Source organism: Myotis lucifugus, unplaced genomic scaffold (genome assembly GCF_000147115.1).
Source record: "Myotis lucifugus unplaced genomic scaffold, Myoluc2.0 scaffold_28, whole genome shotgun sequence".
Classification (NCBI taxonomy): Eukaryota; Metazoa; Chordata; class Mammalia; order Chiroptera; family Vespertilionidae; genus Myotis; species Myotis lucifugus.
This window is the reverse complement of record NW_005871076.1, coordinates 1,098,835-1,120,343: the sequence shown is the minus strand read 5'-3', so window position 1 is coordinate 1,120,343 and position 21,509 is coordinate 1,098,835. Positions and strand designations below refer to the sequence as shown.

The 21,509-nt window shown below is 41.3% G+C and overlaps 1 protein-coding gene across 5 annotated transcripts in view; it reads right to left on the bottom strand.

The window, feature by feature from the left end:
- The window catches only part of GRXCR2 (glutaredoxin and cysteine rich domain containing 2), a 52,754-nt gene that overhangs the window by 9,262 nt on the left and 21,983 nt on the right, over positions 1-21,509 (bottom strand). For 3 of the 5 annotated variants that reach the window (XM_023752016.1, XM_023752020.1, XM_023752019.1), the window contains one exon: positions 3,297-3,691. In XM_023752016.1, coding sequence (XP_023607784.1) covers positions 3,297-3,691 — 395 coding nt within the window. Of the gene's footprint in view, positions 1-3,296; positions 3,692-11,051; positions 11,116-21,509 lie in introns of all 5 variants that reach the window. The other 2 variants (XM_023752017.1, XM_023752018.1) reach the window with 1 other exon arrangement.

Below are 21,509 nucleotides of genomic sequence, written 5' to 3'. Positions count from 1 at the left end.
ATCTGGTTGCATCCGATTGCCTGTGAGGAACACCCTCTCGTACATTATAGAGGGCCGGGATGGAGCCAGGAATTTTATGTTTCCTTCCACGGTGCCCAGAATGGTAACCTATGTGATTGAGCCGCATAAATATCCCGATGTCAATGGCAGCGACTTAGGCTGCTATTCGGTCACCATGACACCCCTCGGCTGCTCCAGGTTTAAACACATCACCGGGGACAAGGAAAGGCAATGGGCTTTGCGGGCAGGCAGACCTGAGTTCAAATTGCATTCAAATGTTATCTGACAGTTGTGTGAGAGGTGCAACTTACTGAGCCCCTATGAACTTCTTTTTTTCCAATTTGTAAAATTCTTTCTCATAGAATGATTGTAAAGCTGAATTTATGCATTCTGTATAAAGTGGGTGTTCAGTGGATGTTACTTCTCTTCCTTCCCCTTCCATTTTTTATGAACCTTGTAAGCTTCCGTCAGTTTCAATTCCTTAAAATATTTGATTGTTTATAACCATTTTCTCTATCTACCACATAAAATTTTTAAAAGCCTCAGTGTTTCTTTCATAAGAACCTGGTCATTATCGCACTGGTAGGTAACATTTACAGAGCATATACAATGTGCCAGGCACAATGCCAAGGGCTTCTTATCTGTTATCTCTCTTTAATCACAACAATCTTTGTAAGCAGGTACTTTTATTACCCTCATATCACAGATTATGACGTTGAAGCTCAGCAAGTTTAAATGGCTTTGCCCGAGCTCACATGGGTAAGTGGGTAGAATGGACATCAAGCCCTGGTTTAACTGACATCAGAGCCCTTGTTTTGTTTAAAACACACATACACACACACACACACACACACACACACACACACACAACAACACACATTATTTTTGATGTGGTAAATATACATAACATAAAATTTACCATTTCTAAGTGGATAGTTCAGTGGCATTAAGTACTTGAACACTATGGTGTAATTATCACCGTCATCCATCTCCAGAACTTTTCCTTAGTCCCAAACTGAAACTCTGTACCCATTAAACAATAACTCCCCTTCTCCCCTCCCCCACCCCCAGCCCCTGGCAACCACCACTCTCCTTTCTATCTCTATAAATCTGACTACTCGTATAAGTGGAATCATATGATTGTCCTTTTGTCACTTATTTCACTTAGCATAATGTCTTCTGATTCCATTTATGTTGTAGCAAGTGTCAGAACTTCCTTCCTTTTTTAAGATTGAATAATATTCTATTGTGTGTATCTACAACATTTTGACTGTCTACTCACCTATTGATGGACATTTGGGTTGTTTTCACCTTTGGGCAATTGTGAAAAAATCTGCTATAAACCTGGGTATACAGATATCTATTCAAGTTCAGAACCTCTACTTTTAATTACTGTGCTTAACTACTACCCAATGTTGCCTCACAGCCAATATTTACTAGGGGTTATTTTACAATTGGGTTCACTATTGAAAAATCATGACTTCCCAGCTCTCATTTCCTTATTTTTCATAAACACCACATTGACAACCTGTTTCAGTGGGTGCAGGTGCATGAATCCATCCTGACCACTCCTATACGAAAAGGCTGTCTAGATTGGGATGTGGCATTTGATCGGGCAACAAAGAAAACAAGGATAACTGGACCATGCAGGAATCTAACTCTGAACATGGCTTCTAGAGTCTGGTGTTTAAATCTACTGTGCCATGCCTGGTTTTATAAATCCATGCCTAATCATACATGTACATGAATGCCAAGTTTGGCATACTGACTTATGAAGGTCAAGCAGTCCAGTACTAGCTACTGTGGCCTTGTATAAGGTATTGAATAAACTACAGCTTTGCAAATTCTAAACATATGAATAAGATTTGGGTAAAATGAGGTACTTTAAGTACAAGACAGCTATGTACCTAGGATATAATAAGCATTCAGTAAATGGTACCTATTATTATTATCATCAACATTATTGGTAGTGACCTACCAATAATATTCCAAAAAGGAATATTCCATAGGGCAAAGAGTATGGGGAATCAGAAGACCTGGGTTCTTACTCTGACTCTGCACCTATGACCATATTGGGTGAATCCCTTAACAACTTGGCACTCAGTGTTCCTCATCTGCAAAATGGGAGTGATCATACTCGGCCTTTCTCCTCAAGATTGTCGTGAAGACCTAATGCGATAGTATGTGATAGTGCAATGCAATGCATAAGCCACTCCAGGAACATGAGGGGCTGTTCATTCCAGTCCCCTTTCAAACCAAAAAGAAACCAGTACTATCTTTGATAAATGTGGACATGCCCCTAATTATACTCTTATCAGTGCTAGCAAGGCCCATACATTTGTCTGCTCTAGATGTAGTATTTGTTCCCTTAGGAAACTAATAAAAATGATTAGAGAGTAATTATCTGAATTTCACACTTTAAAGAGGAGTACAAATCCTACTCATAACACTATTTATTAATAACCTGGTACATTACATAACTGTATTTACTCTTTTTAAAGAAACACATTCATAGTCCCACTGGCAGAGAGCATATCCACATCTCCTATGAGATTCTAGAAATCAGGGACTGCCTTTCCAGGCTCTTCTAACTTAAAAAGAAAAACCATGCATGGACGTTTGATTATCCATGCTACTGGGGAAGATCACTGAAATTCACAAATAAATACATGTTTCAAATGAACTATTAGCTCACACTTCTTCCCCGTGTAACATTTCCTCTGGTTGATTTGCTCTTCACCATCTCTTCCCAGGACTCCACCTACCCAGTGTTCATGCTAATGAGCAATGAAAAGGCAACATAAATAAACTAACAGACAGACATTGTTTGAAAGCAGGCAGCAAGAGGGAGATGGGGAGAAAAAAAACAAGCTATGGATAAACCACATGCTGAATAACTGCCTGGAGTAAAATGAGCACCTCCAAACACTTAGCTGTTTCAGGAAACAAGACAACCAGTCACTGCATCATTTTCTAAACCAGCATCGGGCAACCTGAAAACCACAGCACCTCTATTTAATTTACTTACTGAGATCACCCAGCCAAAGACCCAGTGCAATTTCTTTTTACCCTGGATGGAATCTGAATACTATCGTGCTTATTGCACTTTCTAATAACGAATCCACAAGCATGCGATTGTTGTCCCAGAAATATTATCCTAAGAGCGACTTCCCATTTGGTGCACCTACAGGCCTGGTTGGTACAGGAACATGAGCATAATACAAATTTGAAACATTCAGATGCTTCTCTAAACGAACTTTAGTCCTTAATGCTTATCCCCCACACACAATACCCACCTTATGGTCATTTGTCTTGTAATCGTTGAAGAAAGGCTGGCTGCCCGCCAACGTATAGGCATTGCCCTCTCTGAACACGCTGATCCTTTGAGCAGTCAGCTTAGGGGAGTAGGATCGGGGCTTGGGGGCTTCCCCAGACCCATAAACACCATCCATGGGTTCCAGGGACTCTTGGAGAAAACTGTGAGGGTATTCCTCCTTTGGCGATTCTAATTCCTGCCCATCTTCGAAGACCTGCTTCAACACTCGGCCACTGTAGGAGGAAGAGATTTTGAATCGTACTTTCCGGGGTTTGCCGTCACTCTTCTGGTTCAGCTTCTTCTCAGGGTCCTCCATCAGCAGGCACGTCCCTCTGTGGTTTCCAGGCCTCAGTGCAGCCAGTGGAACTCGGAGCTCTGAGAAAAAGGCACTTTATTTTCTCTCCTCCTGCACATAATTAATTCAAGTCGCTGCTGGGATATACTCAGTTTACAGCAACTGACACCCACACATTAAATATTGATAGACCCTCATGCAAAGGCAGGCGATTGCGGGTTTATGGAGTGGAGAGAGCATAAGACAAGATTGGGTCCCCTCTGAATCCCAAACTCACCCAGAAATTCACCCCAACCCTGGCTTTTCTTAACCTGAGTAAGTTTATTTAGCCTGAACAAGTACCAGTTCAATACGGATCAATTACTCAATGAGTTAGCAAATGTCTTGTTATTCTTACCAACAGCCATGACCTAATAAGCATTTAATAAGTGCCAGAGATTTTTACATACATTAGCTTACTTCACCCTCACAATAACCCTACAGTGAAAGTACTATTGTTCCTTGTTTACAGAGCGGAAAGTGGGGCTCAGAGCAGTTTCCCCATTTATCTGCTGGATTACAGCTAAGCAAGTAAAGGGCAGGGATTTGAACTCAGTTCTATCTGACTCCAAAACCCATGACCAGCCCACCAAGTCAAATGTCTTCCAATTGTGTCTCAAGGAATCCTAGACAAGAGGGAGCCACAGGTCCTGGACTCTGGGCCTTCTGCCTCTGTGTGAACCAGATAAGTTCCACTTTATGTCTATTTTATGCAGGCAGTTTATTGCACGTCAATTATACTTCAATAAACTTTTCTTTTTTAAAGACAAAATTTTTTTTTCTTTTCAAGCACAGCGCTAGGCACCACTGCCTATTGCAGACAGCACCTGGTAAATGCCCAACACTGTGAGCCCGTCATTGGAATGACTATCAGAGAAGCAGGAAACCTGGGGCTTGAGAATGACAGTCCTACAACCTGGTTTAGGAAACAGACCTAACACATAAATAGCCTCCTGTTTAGGGAGCAAGCAGTCCACCGCTGACTCACAGCATAGCTCTTCTGGGAAGAAAGTGGTCCCTGAGGGGACAAGGATGGAAGAAGAAGGCTTGTAAAGGAAAGGGCCCTTGGGCTGGGTCTAAAAGGATGGGTTGGATTTGAAGAGCTGGAATGGTGGGGGTTACGCTTTCCACCCTGTTTTTGCTAATGACATCAGTTACTGCATTGTCCAAGCTGACTTCTGATGCTCCTGTGGCCATTCCTAGGAATTCTATCACCACTCCTTCTTTCACCCACCCCAGCACCCTAGCCCTAGGTCAAGTCCCCATCGCTTCTGTTTTCAAAGTTGCAGCAGCCTTCTAATGACTGTCCCACCCATCCGCAAGTCCATCCTCCACCCTGATGCCAGAGCGGTTTCCAAAACACAACTCTGCAAATGTCAGTCTCCCGCATAACAAGTCCTAACCCTTCCTTTCAGCGGGCAAGGTTCCTCAAAACCTAACCCTACCTTCCTTCCCAGCCTGGTCCTCTCCACTCTTCCAAGTGCTTCCTGGAATTGGCGTTCCGGGCACACGGACAAGCTCATCTGTTTCTCAAAACCACCAGTTTCTGCCTTTTATCCAGTACTCCGATTCCTCATTGAAATGTCAAACTTCCCCTCCTCCTTGAAGTCACAACCCAAATGTCACCACTTCTGGGAAGCCTTCCTTCCTGCCTCAGGGAGAATGCCATGGAACGCTGGACCTACCACCATCGCGTGCTTGTTTTCTTTACCATTCTTGTGGTTCCCTCTTCCTCCCCCACCCCACTAAGCTGCGAGCTTCATAGAGTCAGAAGCTGCCTTTACCATTTCTCTATCCCCAGTGTTTACCAAAGTGCCTGGTACATAATAGAACTCAGGTAAGAATTGTTGTATGAATGACTTCTAGGTGAGAGAAATCAAATAAATAAAACTTTTGGAAGAGGAGTTATACGTATTTTGTGGACAATAGTGAAGAGGTAGGATCAGAAAGTTGTCAAGAAAAATACCTATATTTCTACTAAATAGGAGGGGTTTCACTATGATAAAGCCCCCGTGTAATCAATACAAGAAATAGGTTAAACACACACACACACACACACACACACACACACACACACAAACAGCATCTCTAAAAAAAACACAAAGGTATGCTCTTCTTAACATCAGAAGATACATTCCGCTAGGTTCCCTAGGAAGCAGGGCCAGCCCTGAAGTACCATGAACGCTTTACAGGAGACTGGATCCTGTATCCCTCAGTGCTTAGGACAACCAAGTGGGCCCCAAGGCTTCCAGGCAGGCAGTCACCTGTGACTACATCAGCCTTATTCGTTTATTCTAGTGTATAGAACAATATCATTATTTGCTATGTATGCCACGCCATGAAAAAGATTGGGAAGCCCTAAAAAAGAGAATATTTTCTTCTATTCATCCCAGAAACCGGTATGAATACGTGACCAATAGTCTATCTTCATCTGGAAGGATCAGTGAGCTGACTTCCATTCACAGCTACCTGCCAAACAGGCATTTTCAATTGCCCAAGAAATGAACACCATTAACAAAGGTAGCCTTTCAGAAGAGTAGACTTCAACCAGAGCCTCTGCACTGATGCATGTGCACAGTCATGCTTCTGCCACCTTGGAAACTGTAACGTTAAAATTAAGTTAGAAATATCGGCACAACTGAATTAAATGGGATCCTGACTATGAAAAAAGAATCATTTAATTATCTGAAGAAAGCAAAAAGTGGAAATGAGTTTTCCAAGTAACATTTGTTCTATAGTTTTTTTAGGCCTTGTCCTATGTTCACAATAGACTCTGAGTGAGCCAGACCAAAATCATGGAAAGTTCTGAAAGAATCATACTTCTGGTTATTTTTTAGATTTCAGTGTTTTCAGAATAGTTCCAGAAGGAGGATATAATTGAATTGAAAGCAATTCTGGTAGCACGATGAAAAGCCTTAAAAATGTTCATTTCTTGAACCTTACAAAGACAGAAAAAACTGCATAAATCAGAAGAAATAATGTCAAAACATTAACATTGATTGCAATGGGTGAAAGTGTTAGGGGCAGAAAGAGAATACTGGGGACTAGCTACAATTATAAGAAATACTAATCATGCTTTGTTAATAACTGTGATGGTTCTGTTCTGATTAGAGAAAGCACATTCTAACCTGGCTGGCAGTTGTACGCCCTGGGACATGGGAGCTAACATCGGAATGCAGTCCAGCCTCTGTCCCGAGAACTGCATATCATTATGGAAAGATTTACAACCTCGTGGCTGAAACAATCTAGTCCCGGAGGCACCCGCCCTTTCCAACCCCCAGCCTCTATTGCAGTGGTTCTCAATCTTCCTAATGCCTCGACCCTTTAATACAGTTCCTCATGTTGTGGTGACCCCCAATTTCATTGTTACAAATTGAACATAATTAAAGCATAGTGATTAATCACAAAAACAATATGTAATTATATATGTGTTTTCCGATGGTCTTAGGCGACCCCTGTGAAAGGGTCATTCGACCCCCAAAGGGGTCGTGAGCGACCCACAGGTTGAGAACTGCTGCTCTATTGTAATCTGGTCCCAGGGTGCCCGGAGGAACCGCTCTCTGTGACCCCTGCCAGCCCACATGACTTGTAACCTGTAATGCTTATCCCGTGCCTGCTTCTCCATGCCCGTAATTTCTACTTTCCCATGTCATCTTTGTCCTTCTACCCAATATAAGCAGCTGGCTTACGGGGAGAGGCAGAGCAGATTTTTGTGGATGACCTGCTGCTCTCCCACGCTGCCGGCATTATTGGAATAAATGCTCGTATATGATTCAGCCCTGTCTGTGCTCAATTGGCTGCAGTAGTGACAGGCAGCTGGACCCCTTGGTTGTCCAGTTACCAAAGGTACTGAATTTTTTCTTTCCCAGTTTCATTCAATTTTTAATTGTCTATGATAAGCTTATCTTACTTTGATAATCAAGGGAAAAATAAATGAAAAAAATCCATCCCTTGCAACCCAATAATTTCTCTTAAGGAGATTTTTCTTTTTCCATTTTAAGAGTTTGTTTGAGCAAAAATTGATTCAGATTGGGCAGCACCAAACCAGAGGTGGTTAGGAGCGCTCTCTCAGCAGAGAAAAAGGGATGCAAAATAAGGAAGTTATTCGTTGGCTATAGTTTAAAGCCTAGTTGGCTGTTTGTGATGGGTTATTCTTAGCATTGTGATTTTGTAACCATGAGGTACCTACAGGCCTAGATTTGAGTTTGCCAAAATCAAAACTTTAAGATTTTGGTAGATCGCCATGGCATTAGAGCCACATCAGTTTAATGGCCTCCTTGTTTAATTAATTTAATAACCCTCCCCCCTTTTTTGGTCATCCTCTCCTACATGAGAGATGGTCCAAAAATTTGGTATTAGTGCCACATTCAGTCACCATCAGAGTGAAGGTGTTCTTGTCTCATTGGGTCAGATCTGTGGAAAAATTGTTCTTGCTGTTCAACTCATTATTTAAGTTATTTCTGTTTCTCCAAGAGCAGTGAGACCACCAGAGCAGTGAGACCACCTGATGTACTGCTCATGGCTGCAAAAAATGCGCTTGAGACCTCTGGGAGACTACAATAACTATTAGGCAGAGAATGCCAAGAGACTTAAGGATACTCCTTAGCCAGGCCCCGCCCCCAGGAACCAAACTAGTTCGTAGCAAATAAATAAAAAAATGTAAAAAGAAAAAATGTACCTGACAGGGCATCAACCCAACTTTTATCTTACTTGAATCCATTTAATTTCATTGTTTTGTTTTGTTTTGTTTGTTTGTTTGTTTGTTTTGTTAATCCTCACCCAATGATATTTTTCCATTGATTTTTAGGGAGAGTGGAAGAGAGAGGGAAAGACAGAGAGAAGCATTGATGTGAGAGAAACACATCAATTAGTTGCCTCCTGCACGAAACTCGACCAGGGCCCAGACCAGGGAGGAAGGAGCCTGCAACCAAGGTATGTGCCCTTGTCCTGAATAGAACCTGGGACCCTTTGGTCCACAGGCCGATGCTCTATCCACTGAGCAAAACCAGGTAGGGCTCCTTGTTCTTAACAATTCTGTTTAGATTACTCATGAAAATTTGTTCAGGCCAGGCCAAGGGACCCCACCCGTGCACGATCGGGGACAGGGAGGGACATGGAAGGTTGGCCAGCTGGGGAGGGACCGCAGGAGGGCTCCAGGGCATGTCCAACCCGTCTTGCTCAGTCCCAATTGGCAGACTCCAGCAGCAAGCTAACCTACTGGTTGAAGCATCTGCCCCCTGTGGTCAGTGCACATCATAGTGACTGGTCAACTGGCCGACTGTCTTCCCCCTGGTGGTCAGTGCATGTCATAGCAAGTGGTTGAGTGGCCTTAGCATATCATTAGCATATTATGCTCTGATTGGTTAAACGGCTGACCAGACAACCGGACACTTAGCATATTAGGCTTTTCTTATATAGGATGATTTATCCTAGATCACATGCACTTGAAAAACAGTTGGGTTAGTTTCCATATTTCTAAGAGTATATTTGATTTACGTACATTGTTTGTTTGTCTTAAAGCCAATTAAATAGAGTTCTCTACAAATTAATTTTGGCAATACCACCTAGAGGTAGAAAATCACACATCTATGACATACGTACATAGACATACATAAACATACACACAGGAGGAGAGATCTTACAGCTTTGTTTTTAAACAGGTGTGATCGTGCAGAACTTATTTATAAAACAACAGTTTTATTCCAATTGTGTTTCTGGTGGATAGAACAAGTTAAGATAGCTAAAGCTTCTAGCAACATTTGTGGAAAAACTTTTAAGATTTTTCACTCACCTAATTTTCAAATAGCTTCTTATTATTGTTTTCTTTTTATGATCAGAATTATAACCCTGAAGTTTGCATTTCAAGAAATGGCTCTGTGTTCCGAGAGAAGACCAGGTAGAACATTTGCATCTCAAAGACAGAGAAAGGATATACAGTAATCTCTCCAAGAAGGCCCCCCCACCACCACCCCGAAATCCGGGTCTACATATTTGCTAGCCTTTGAGATGAACAGAGGAGATTTGGGGATTACTAAAAAGAATAGGTGAGCTCTGGATTCTTTCTAGAGCCAAATTTCTGTTTTTATAAAGACTCGATTTGTAAGCCAAGTGTAATTATTTTTAATTCCTTGAAGAATTGGGTTGCAGCCTGCATGACATCAAGAGGCTGACCCAGATCCAACTACAACTGTCCTCAGTTTGCTTCTTTGTACCAGGGAGATCACCAACTAATGGAAATCCAAAGAGGGTCAAAGATATGGTGCTGGAGGGAGACTAGACTATGGGTGGTGAGCACACAATGCAATATACAGATGATATGTTATAGAACTATACACTTTAAACTTATTCTGTGTTATTAACCAATGTCAGCCTAATAAATTTAATTTTAAAAAATGATTCCTATGATCTAGATTTACAGCTGTGTTTCTTTGGAATATTTTAGTAAAGCCTTCCATAATGGTTTCAGAATGTTTTTCTTTCCCTCTAGGCACACAGTTGTATTTTAGCTTAGGGGAGAAGGTTTTAAAAAGAAGCTCCTATCAGGCTCTGAATATCAGCATCCAATTTGACCAATGTCTGACCATAGAGCTACTTTTAAAAAAAATCTTTTCCATTATCTTGTCAGGTTTCACCGGGACAAACAGTAAACATTCCTCGCAGTATTGAACAACCCCATAGACACAAAAGGCATCTCCAAAGAGGGTGTAAAAGATGCTACCTGCTTAAGACCCAGAGCCACTCCCAAAGATAAGCACAAGGAAGAAGGAAAGACTTGGACAATTCCTCTGAGAGCTGCAATAGTCGGTAGGACCCTAGCCTAAAATGGAGTGCAACCCACATTTCTGTCCAGCTGTATTTGGGGGGCACCCAACCTGACGGCTGCCAGGCAAAGTACTCAGGTCACAAAATGAGATAAACAAGAAGGCAAGAGCTGTCCCTGGGAGAGAGGATCGATAACTAATGTTTTTCCTGCCAATCGGAACTTGGAAAGGAAGGGACATGAGCCTTCCCCTTCCTCTCTCACCCAAGCACCACCGATGGAGATCTGGGCGGGCTGACTTGGGTGAGAATTCTTGACCTTTGCTGGCTTCTGCCAGTTTTCCCAGGAAACCATCTGCGGACTCTGGAGAGAGTGGGGTGGCCCAGCAGGCCTCACACTAGCCACCAAACACTGAGGCCTCACACTGGACCCGTCCAGTTTAAGTTGGAATCAGTCCAACCCGGGACCCAGTTCAGTTTCTAAGTCGGATCCAATCAAACTCTGACGAAAAGAAATGCTCAAATAAAGTCTAAAAGCTCATAACTCAAAAGCGGCAGAGTAGGATCCAGGGTCTAAGGGGCTTACACCCAACCGCCAGTAGCAGCAAGAGAACACTGACTCAGGGGCTCAATGGCACCTACATCTGGTTGCTAATTGCTCCTGGGCTGTTGGGGCCTCCTTCAGTCCCCTCTGCTGACACCAGAACTGTTAAAAGATAGAAGAAGGAATGTTAAAAATTTGAAGAGTTTATTTGACCAAAAAGTGATCAAATCGGGCAGTGCCAAACCAGAAGTGGTTAGGAGCACTCCCAAGAAAAGAAGTTGAAATGGAAAAAAATATTTATATAGATAAATATGTTCTCCAGAACATTATTCATAATAGCAAAAACATTGAAAAAAACTTCAATGTTCAACAGTAGGAAATTTACAATGTAAAATATTCCATAGTCATTTTTTAAAGATTCACAATGAGTTTGAAATAATATGCAAAAATATTTATATACAAATTAAGTGGGGAAAGGTATAACACAATTTTTTGGTCCTGTGATTTAGAATTCAGTATGTAAAATTGTATAGGAGAAAAAGACTCAAATTTAAATACATTAAAATGTTAACAATGATTCTAAGTAGTTGGTGATTTTTATCTTTTCATACTTTTATATATATTTCTAAATGTCTGATAATGAGCTAATATTGATTTTAATATTAGTAAACACAATATTTTTAAAGTAAACTGTACCTAACATTTTAAACTACAGATAAATTTATGCAATTTGCTGGAGAAAATTAAATCTTCAAACTTCTACCATTTTTCCTCTGGCTGAGTTCAAATAATAAGAAATCATACTTTTTATTAAAAACATATTTTTCAGTCCATTTAAATACAGAAAGAAGGGACTTTGACTTAAATCAAATTTAAGGTAAAATCACTTACTCAGGACTGTGCCCAATTGCAGAAAATTTTGATGGGTCATTGAAAGTAGAAATTACTTACACAAGCATGTCAAACTCACAGCCCGAGGGTCGCCTGTAGCCCACAATGAATATTTTTGCGGCCCAGCCAATATAACAGTATGTAAGAAATATTTTAATAAAAATTTCATAATTTTTACAATATCCTGTTATACATAATTATTAATAAAGAACTTCAACATTCGCTAATGACTGATTAAATATAATCGTGTTGCATTCATTTCCCTTACACGCCTTACATGCAGGCGCAACATTTCTCTCCACTAATACTAGCAGCGAATATTTTAGCAGCCAATTGCCATGTCATTAGTCTTGGACTGACTTGTTTGGTGTGCGCAACACGAAATATTTCACTTTCGGAGAACAAGAAAAATAGGTTTATTTGTATCATGCTTATTCATTTGTGTAGTTATTCAGTGTCTGGTAAGTTAATGTTCAAGAAAAAATATTAATTTTTATTAAAATGTTCTATTATTTTATGTAAACAATTACTCATTTATTTCAGCCCATTGTATTCAGCATGTCTCCATCGAAATAAACCTACGTTTCTATGAAAATTGAAGCTTTTGTTTTTTTGCGGCCCACATAAACTTAAACCTTGTTTATTTGGCCCATGTTAGCTTTTGAGTTTGACATGCCTGACTTACATAAACAAAATCACTCAATTTATAAGCTCATTATGGGGCTCATTACTTTTTAAAAATTTTATCTTTATTGTTGAAAGTATTACAGATGTGTCCTCTCCCTCCCCCCACTGATCCCCTTTACCCTGCTCCCATCCCTCCCCAGGCCTTCCCCACACCATTATCTGTCGATGGGCTATATATATATATGCACATATATTCATTGGTTAATTTCTTCTCATCCCCCTTCCCTCTAAGATACGTCAGTCTGTTGCATGCTTCAATGTCTCTAGAGCTTTTTTAAAAAAAGCGCTCATTTCGTGGACATCTAGCCCAGTGATTAGACTTAGTCTCCCTGATGATGGGACAAACTGACATTCTGTGTGATGCTTCATTTACAGATGGGGTGTCCGACCAGGACATTCTTGATGACAAAAGGCACTGTTTACAGTTAAACTGGGACAGGAGGTAAACAGGAATAAATAATAAACTATTGGTGGGGTGTTCTGGCCAAAAATGTTTAATATTTATCTAATTAAGACGTTAGACCTTTTACTTGACAGAAAGCACAGGGAGCTAGAAGAATGAGCTAAATAACCCCAAGAGGAAACAATGAGATGGATGAACAAAGCCACTATGTAGACATCCTACAAGACAACGGGTCTCACCAAAAGTCAATATCCTGGGGGAAAATGTTGAGATGAGAGGAACATTCAAGCTTTAAAGAGATATAAACAGCCGAAACCGGTTTGGCTCAGTGGATAGAGCTTCGGCCTGCGGACTGAAAGGTCCCAGGTTCGATTCCGGTCAAGGGCATGTACCTGGGTTGCGGACACATCCCCAGTGGGAGATGTGCAGGAGGCAGCTGATCGATGTCTCTTTCTCATCGATGTTTCTAACTCTCTATCCCTCTCCCTTCCTCTCTGTAAGAAATCAATAAAATATATTTAAAAAAAAAAGAGATATAAACAAATATAATATATGAACCTTGATTGATTCCTGGGAAAACTGACTCTAGAGTTAGTATCAGATGCAACTAGAGAATTATTGTTAATTTTCTTAGGCAAAATAATGCTATGTGATCATGTGAGAGAATGTCCTTTCTGTAGGAACCACCCACTGAAATATTTAAGGTGAGGTGTCATGATGCCTGCAATTTATTATGAAAAAATTATGGATGCATATATATGAAGTAAAAATAGAAAAATGTTAACAATTCTTGATGGTTGTTTATTATACTATTTTTCCTTTTTAACATTTGAAATGTTTGTAATAAAAATTGGAGGCACATAATGCATTACAAAAATATTCACAGATATCTAGGTTTGCTTCTATACATTTTGACTTACACTCTAGGGCAGTGGTTGGCAAACTGTGGCTCACGAGCCACATGCGGCTCTTTGGCCCCTTGAGTGTGGCTCTTCCACAAAATACCACGTGCGGGCGCGCATGTACAGTGCGATTGAAACTTCGTGGCCCATGCGCAGAAGTCGGTATTTTGTGGAAGAGCCACACTCAAGGGGCCAAAGAACCGCATGTGGCTTGCGAGCCGCAGTTTGCCGACCACTGCCCTACTGTATTCTGAATCTTCTTAGAAGTAAAATTTGTATCCTATCCCTTCTGAGGTCATTTACTGGACTGTCTTTTTATGTGTACTTTGGGATTTGAGAAATTACATTAGATATGTGTCTTGATGAAAGAAATGTGCAATTATTGCAAATTGAGTATGAACATTATCCTTTAGCGATCTTTCCACATCTATCATTTCTAATCAGAGTAAGGCTTATAAATTAAACATATCCTTTTAATCTTCTCATACATTACTGTACAGAGAGAGTGCACATGTATATGAGCGTGTGTGTGTGTGTGTGTGTGTGTGTGTATTTAAACCCCAGTCTGGCATTTCCTTTTGAAATATTGTTATGGCAGAAAAATATTTTAATTATTGATCATTTGTAGAGAGTTGTGAGAGTTCATGGGACTTTATAAAAAAACATGAAAAACAAAATCTAAATTTACCCTTCCTCCCAACTATTCCACCACCAATCAAAATAGAAATTACAAGCCAATGGTTTAAGAGACTGTCATATCCCATGTCACCACCATTTTTCCCCAAAAATTGCTTGAGCTCCTTCAGGAGTGGGTTTTTCATTATGGACTTAGGTGATATCGGAGAGTCTGGTGGCTTGTCCAACTTATATCCCCCCGCCCCCGCCCAGGTCACATGACAATGTGATGACGAGTCAGCCCATTCAAAGTGTGGGATCAAGGAGCTCTGGCTAGAAGGTAGGACATTTTTTCTTGTGCCATCATTTCCCAAAGTATGGCCCACACGGCTAATAGTTATTTCTTGAAAAAATCCTATTAAAATAAGTTTGGGGAATGTTGGGTTACGCTAAGTTAAACTGATTTCTTTGTTGCAAGACTTCCCAGAATGTTAAGTATGCTAATGTACTTTGTCATTCTTGACTTGGGGATACACCATGTCCAAAAAGTAGTAGAGGTGACTTACAAAAAAAACTGTTTTTATTGTTGGAACTCTATTTCATAGGATCAGGGTTCTGAGAAACATAGTCTTGGAGATGCTGTCCTAAGATGCTTGCCTGCTTAAAAGTTCTCCCCACCTCCCACTCCCACCCGCTTCATAGTGAAAAACAGCTGCAGCTATTGAGATTTGCTATATATGAGAAAGGTGTTTTATCGGTAGGAAGACTAGAAACTGATGCTCAGAGAAGTTATCTGCCCAGGGTCCCACAGCCATGAAATGTCAGTCGTTATCCTTGCCCAGTTCTGAGCCCAAAGTTCAGGCTTCTCACCATTAATCATGCTTCACTCACACCATCAATTTGGCCACTTGGGAATAATAGTCGATTCCTTAAAAGTGGGACAGAAAATGCTTTTAATCAGTCTAGCTATAATGTAGATCCCATAACAGACTTCTGAATACGTGAGGCCTCTCCATGGCTGGGTTGTAACTTAGCTACCAGAGAGGCTGGTTCTCTATGCTATGCCTCAGAGGAGACCCCACAGATAGCTTTGAAATTTAACCACCTGCATTATCTGTAAATCACTGGAATGGAGAGATAAGCCATCTTCCTTGTACTTTGAAATGCCTTTTCCTCATTGCCTCCGAGCTGAGCTGGCACAAGTCTTTGTATCACAGGCCAAATCTCCCACGTCAGAATGTAAAGGGAAGGTTCCCAGAGGACCCAGCAGAGGGTGAGGGTAGTGGAAAAACATCAACCGTGCCAGCTACCACAGGCCAAAATCTGGGACTCCATTAAATAATAATCACTTGGGATAATTCTACCATCGCAAAGACCCGGTCCCTGCAGCCCCTGGTGTGCCAGCTAGAGAATAAGAAACTACTTTTTCTAACTCCTCTCTCACTTCTGACAGAAAGAACGAAGAGGCCCCAGAGGCTGTGAAACTTTGGTCCTGAATTTTCTCTCCTCCGGCACTCTCCAATAGGAAAAATCCACATATATATATATTTTAATTTCCAGAAACAACATTAAAAAGGTAAGAAAACCAAGTGAAATTCATTTTAATAACATTTAATCCAATCTAGCCAAACCTTTATCATTTCAACATGTAATCCAACATAACCATGGTATTCATATGATATTCTGTATTCTTTTATGCCTACTCAATCTTCAAACTCCTATTTATCTTTTACACTTAGAGCATCTCAATTAGGTCACTGAACTTTCTATTAGAAATATTTGATCTGCATTCAGATTTCATGAAATTTACCACTGACAAAGTAGATTCACATACCCAAGTTGTTCCGATCATACTTAAAAGTTTTCCAGTAACTGAATTGAGCATCAGTTTAAAATGTGTATGTAAATTAAATCAAAAGTTTAGTTCTTCAGTTGCACTAGCCACATTTCAAGGCTCAGTAGCCACAATGACTTGTGGCTGCCCAATTAGCACAGCTAGTGCAAAAGTTCTTAATGGGGTCGATAGCGCCCCCTATAGGGCATTATGGCCATGTGTGTAAACATTTTTCAGTACTGTTCTCACAATGAACACCACAGACATTAGTGGTGAGACACCAGGGATGTGGACATCCTGCAACATAAAGGACAGTACAGCAAACAAGAAATTATCCCACACCTCTGACTCTCCCATAGGTAAAACACCTGTTTATAATTATCTGAGCCTAGAACCTGTTGGTTGGTTGGTTGGTTGGTTGTTTTATTGGTGCAAGTAAGGCACTTGTCTTTAGTATACATTTGAGGGGACTGAAAATGCATATATATTAAGGGAGTTTATACTTTTATTTATTCAGAACTCTACCAAAAATTGTCTACCATTCTGGACAATTACTTCACGGCTAAAATGCTGCTGCTGCATCAGACAGCATCTGTAGTTGTCGTATTCACAGGGGACCTAGACATAGGCACAGCATCTGACTAGTTCATGGTATCTCCTAGAGAAATCACACCCAAGCATTTGCTATGAAAATATGTGTTTTATTATCAATGACTTGCCCTTTATTTCTATTTACATTAGAGCAAGGATGTTGTATGGTTTTTGAAGTTATATTTGTAGGTGGACTATTTAATCTATTATTCCAGAATAATAAAGAGGTGTTATGAAATTGCTGTTACTAAAACCATGCATTGTGTCTGATGGGTTGAGAACCACTGCCTCAGAAAGCAGCAAGGCTAGTTCAAGCCGTTGAATACTGCCACCTGCAGGGAAGAGAGAGAACTGAGGCTGCGTCCCACAACAAACTAGAAATGGGCTGAATGACTCCAGAGGACAGGAAAGAGCTGCTTCAATGAAACAAATATGTACTTTGCACCTCCTAATTTCTAAGCACTGCGCTAGAAGGTAGGGCTATAGCTTTAACCCAAACAAGTATGGCTCTGCTCCCAAGGAGCTCACAGTCTAGTGTGGGAAAGTCTGTGGGTCTGGGGAGGTGCGGATCAGGTCAAGTGGGCAAGGACAATCAGCTGGTCAGAGACTATGGCTGGCTGGTCAAGCCTCTGTACTAGCAGCTTGTCCAGGTTAGTGGGAAAATGCAACAAGAGTGCTAGATTTTCTGCGCATATATTTACTTATTTTTTCAAAATGTATACGTACTAAAAAACCTATATAAAAACTTATACAAGCAATAGGTGACTATAGCCTTGTATTAAACTTTGGGATAAATTTCTGGGCCTCTGTTTCCTCATCTCTAAAATCATCAGTTGACCAAACAAATTCAAAAGTCTCTCTCAGAAATGAACATCCTATAACTCTCTCTCTCTCGTAGTGAGGGAAAGGCAGAGAATGATGCACACAGTGAACAGGAAGAATTTGGCCTCCTACCTAGATTTATTGATTTGCAGGGGCCACAATTGACTCTCAACTGTTGCTCATGCAGGGAAAGCCATTTTTTGCCTGAGGAAACAAAATGTTCTGGGAAATTTCACAAAAATTGCTCTTAAATTGCCAAAAGAGCCACAAATTCAGATCAAGCAGAGCATTACATGAAGCCAGAGGTCTCAGATGTTGTCTGTAAGTACCTCTCCCTTATGAAAATTTTGTAAAAGTTCAGAGACATGTGCTGGGCTGCCTGGTTTCAACAACCAAAGGCCAAGGAGCATGTGTGACTGGAGCTGAGTTCAGTCTGATTCCAAACCCAGGGAGCAAACTGTGTGCAAACATGGTTCTCTGCCCAGAGTCTCAGTCCAAAGAAAAAGTCTAGACTGAAGTTATAAATCTGCACCAAGCCCAGAGAAAGGTCACAGGGAGCTCCAGCCTCATCAACGACCAGGGTGAGGTTGCTCTTGCTGCTCTGTGTGTCTTCTGTCCCGTCCTCTTCCTCCCATGGGTAACTAATTGCTTTCAAGGCAGTGAGCTCAGATGTGTTTTCCTCCAGTCTCAGAGTTGACTCTATATTCTAACAATCTTATCCAAGAAAACTTTTTTTTAAGTTTTTTAACTTTAAAGTTCAGCTCAAGAAATCCAAAAGGGTAGGAATGACCATGGTCAAAAAAACCCAAAAACTCACTCACTAGGAACTAAATTTGCTACCAGAGAAGTCTCCCAGACCTGGAAATTCCTGGAATGGGCACAAGGAGGAGCAACACAGGCACAGAGAGCGAACCTGGGGCCACAGGTGGCTGAGGAGGTGTCGATTCAGAATCCTGGTGGGTTTCAAGATGAATACTGAAATGTTCTGACAATTTTTTCCGCTCAAAATAGGAACAATGAATATGGAGGGAGGTTTTAAATGTTAATAGAAGCGGTATTAAGGAAGAAAATTGAACCTATTGTTTTGCACACAGCTGGATCTACTGAAGGAAATTCAGCGTGTATTTCTGAGGGTTCCTTTCAAAATATGCTTACTTCTAATAAGCAAAAACTCCAGGGAGTCACAGTGTAGGGAAAAGACCTAAGGATTGGGGATCAGAAGAAGTGGCTTCCAGCTCCAGCTCTACAGCAAATCATTGATTTCCAGATGTCACATTCTAAAATACAGAGTCTAAGATCACCCACACTTGCTAGGGAGTGGAAGAAAGACAATGTGAGTGGTAATGGCAGACCCGGAAGCATGGAGAGCTGCCACGCACAGGGCTGGGCCAAGGCTCCTGCCGGGGCCCTGTTCTAAGGCTTGTGCCTCTGGAAGTTGTAGGGTAAGGATGAGGGCTTTGGAAGAAGAGCATCTGGATTCAAATCCCAACTCTGGGTGACCCTGAGCAACCTACTCACCCTCTCTGCACTCAGTGATCTTATCTGCAAAATGGGGATTGTAATGTTTCTTGCCTTATTAGGAAGGTTATCAAGAAGGTTAAATAAGGTATTAGATATGCAGCACTTAGCATGGTGCCCCGTTTATAATAAGTACTTGATAGTTATTAGCATGCATTGCTATCATGTGTAATTCTCATAACAAGGCTGCGAGGTGTGTAGTCCTTGTTGCTGCTGTGTTATAGCTGTCAAATTAGAGTGATTGATAACCTGTCCAAGGTCACACTGCTGGTACATAATGAGCATCGCTGGTGAGTAGTAAAGAATGTGGAAATGTTAATTATTTGTATTTTCCTGTTTGGAAGGGAATGAAGGGTCTTTGGGGTTGTTTCCTAATGTTGAGCTCATTTCAGGAGCAGGGCCTCCCTGTTCTGGCCCTCGGCTTGAGAGGCTGTTAACGTCCATCTCTGTGCAGCTACCTCCACCCAAACAGCCACTTTTCACTCCCGTTTCCCATTTTCAGAGACATCTTTCCTGAACACCAGCCTAAAACAGTCCCCACCGCCCCACCAGAGTAGCTGCCTATGACATTGCCCTGTTCCATTTTCTTTGCAGAAGTAACTGATTAACTTGCTCATTAGGTTACTGTCTTTCTCTTCCCACCAGAATGTAAGTTCCTTGAGGATAAGGACTCTGGCTTCTGCCCCACTCAATCCCCAATGCCTGGAATAGAGTCTCACACACAGTAGATGCTCAATAAAAGGAAGATGAAGGCCTGAGTAATAATTCTCTCTGCCTAGCTGAGCCTTCTGACCATGACCTCACTTTACTCCTATAAATCTTTCTCAATAGTCTTCTGCCTTAGATCTATCCACAAATGACAAAGGAGTTGGGGTAAATTTTCTGGCTCCCCCATCAATGTCCCTCTCCTGCGCATTTACAAGGCTAAACAGGACAGGATGATCAGACGTGATCGTCTCTTCTCCTGGAGGCTGGTGCTAAATTGTGAGGATTAACGGGATTCCCATTGCTCTCACTCATTTTAAGTAACACGTCATGGCTGAACCAATACTGGGACTCATATTGTACATCGAAGTTCATTTCATTCCTTTGCAGTTGTACCTACAAGCAAGTCTCTGTCAAGTTTGTTTGAATAACAGCATTCCAGAGGGAAAATGCCAACTGAGTTCATTACTAAAATAAATCGAAATTACACAAGAGGCGTCCAACTTTATCTTCTGAAACTGGGAAGCTGACCATAAAGTAACAACCATTGAAACACATGCCGTCTCTCGCTGGAAGATAAGAGTCTCTTGCCCAGCACCTCCACACCGCAGCTTGACCTTTGTGAATCTAAGTCACCTCCCCACTAACCAAGCAAAGAGGGCCTTGTTGCTCCTCCTTTCCAGTAACTTCCCCACTTTCCATAAAAGTAATATAAGTATTAATAATGAAACAATAATATATCAACTCTATACTCTCCACTGTTGCCACGTCGGGAATACATGGTAACAAGTAACTATACTTCCTACCTACAGTCTAATGGGGCAGACAACACAAAACTCATATAAATCAATTCATTGTAAATTGTGAAAAGTGCTATGAAGGAAACTCGTACAGGGCTGAGGCCAATGGACCTACTTTAGATAAAGCAGTTAAGATTTAAACTAAGTTTGAAATGATAGTACAGTCAGCTATGTGAAATATGTGTGTACACCTATATGTGCATCCACCTGTCCATCAAAAGCCACATCTCCGTTCTGTGGATGAGGAAACCAAGGCTCTGGGAGGTTCCTCAAATTTGCCCTACATTTTCTCATTTTTCTGTGAGAAAAGGGAAATGTTATGTGGCCTTACACTGGTCCAGCCCAAAGAGTCTCATTTGGGGACAACTGCCTCAAAAAAAAAATCATTGTGGATTCACAAAATTATGATTACTTACCCAACCGACAAACATTTACTGAGCACCTTCTATGTAGCAGGCTCTATGCTATTCTCTCCAGATAGATGTGTTTCCTATCCTAGCAGAGTCTACATGGACATCGGAAGAGTTGGTTTTAGAAGCATGCCAGGGACCAAGGAAAATCAAGGGATTGACTGCACAACAGACCTGTTCAGAGGTTTGTTACTAACCTGATGGAGCTAGTGATTACGGGCAACCTGACATTGAACAGCAATTCAATTGAGCGTAAAGACTGGGAGTGCCACACAGGAGATCATATCTGAGACAGGATGGGTGGCCACTCCTCTTCTTGGGTGGGGGGAGCTTTCTATGGGAGGTGGGGCTTCCAGCATAATTTAATCAGAGGAAACT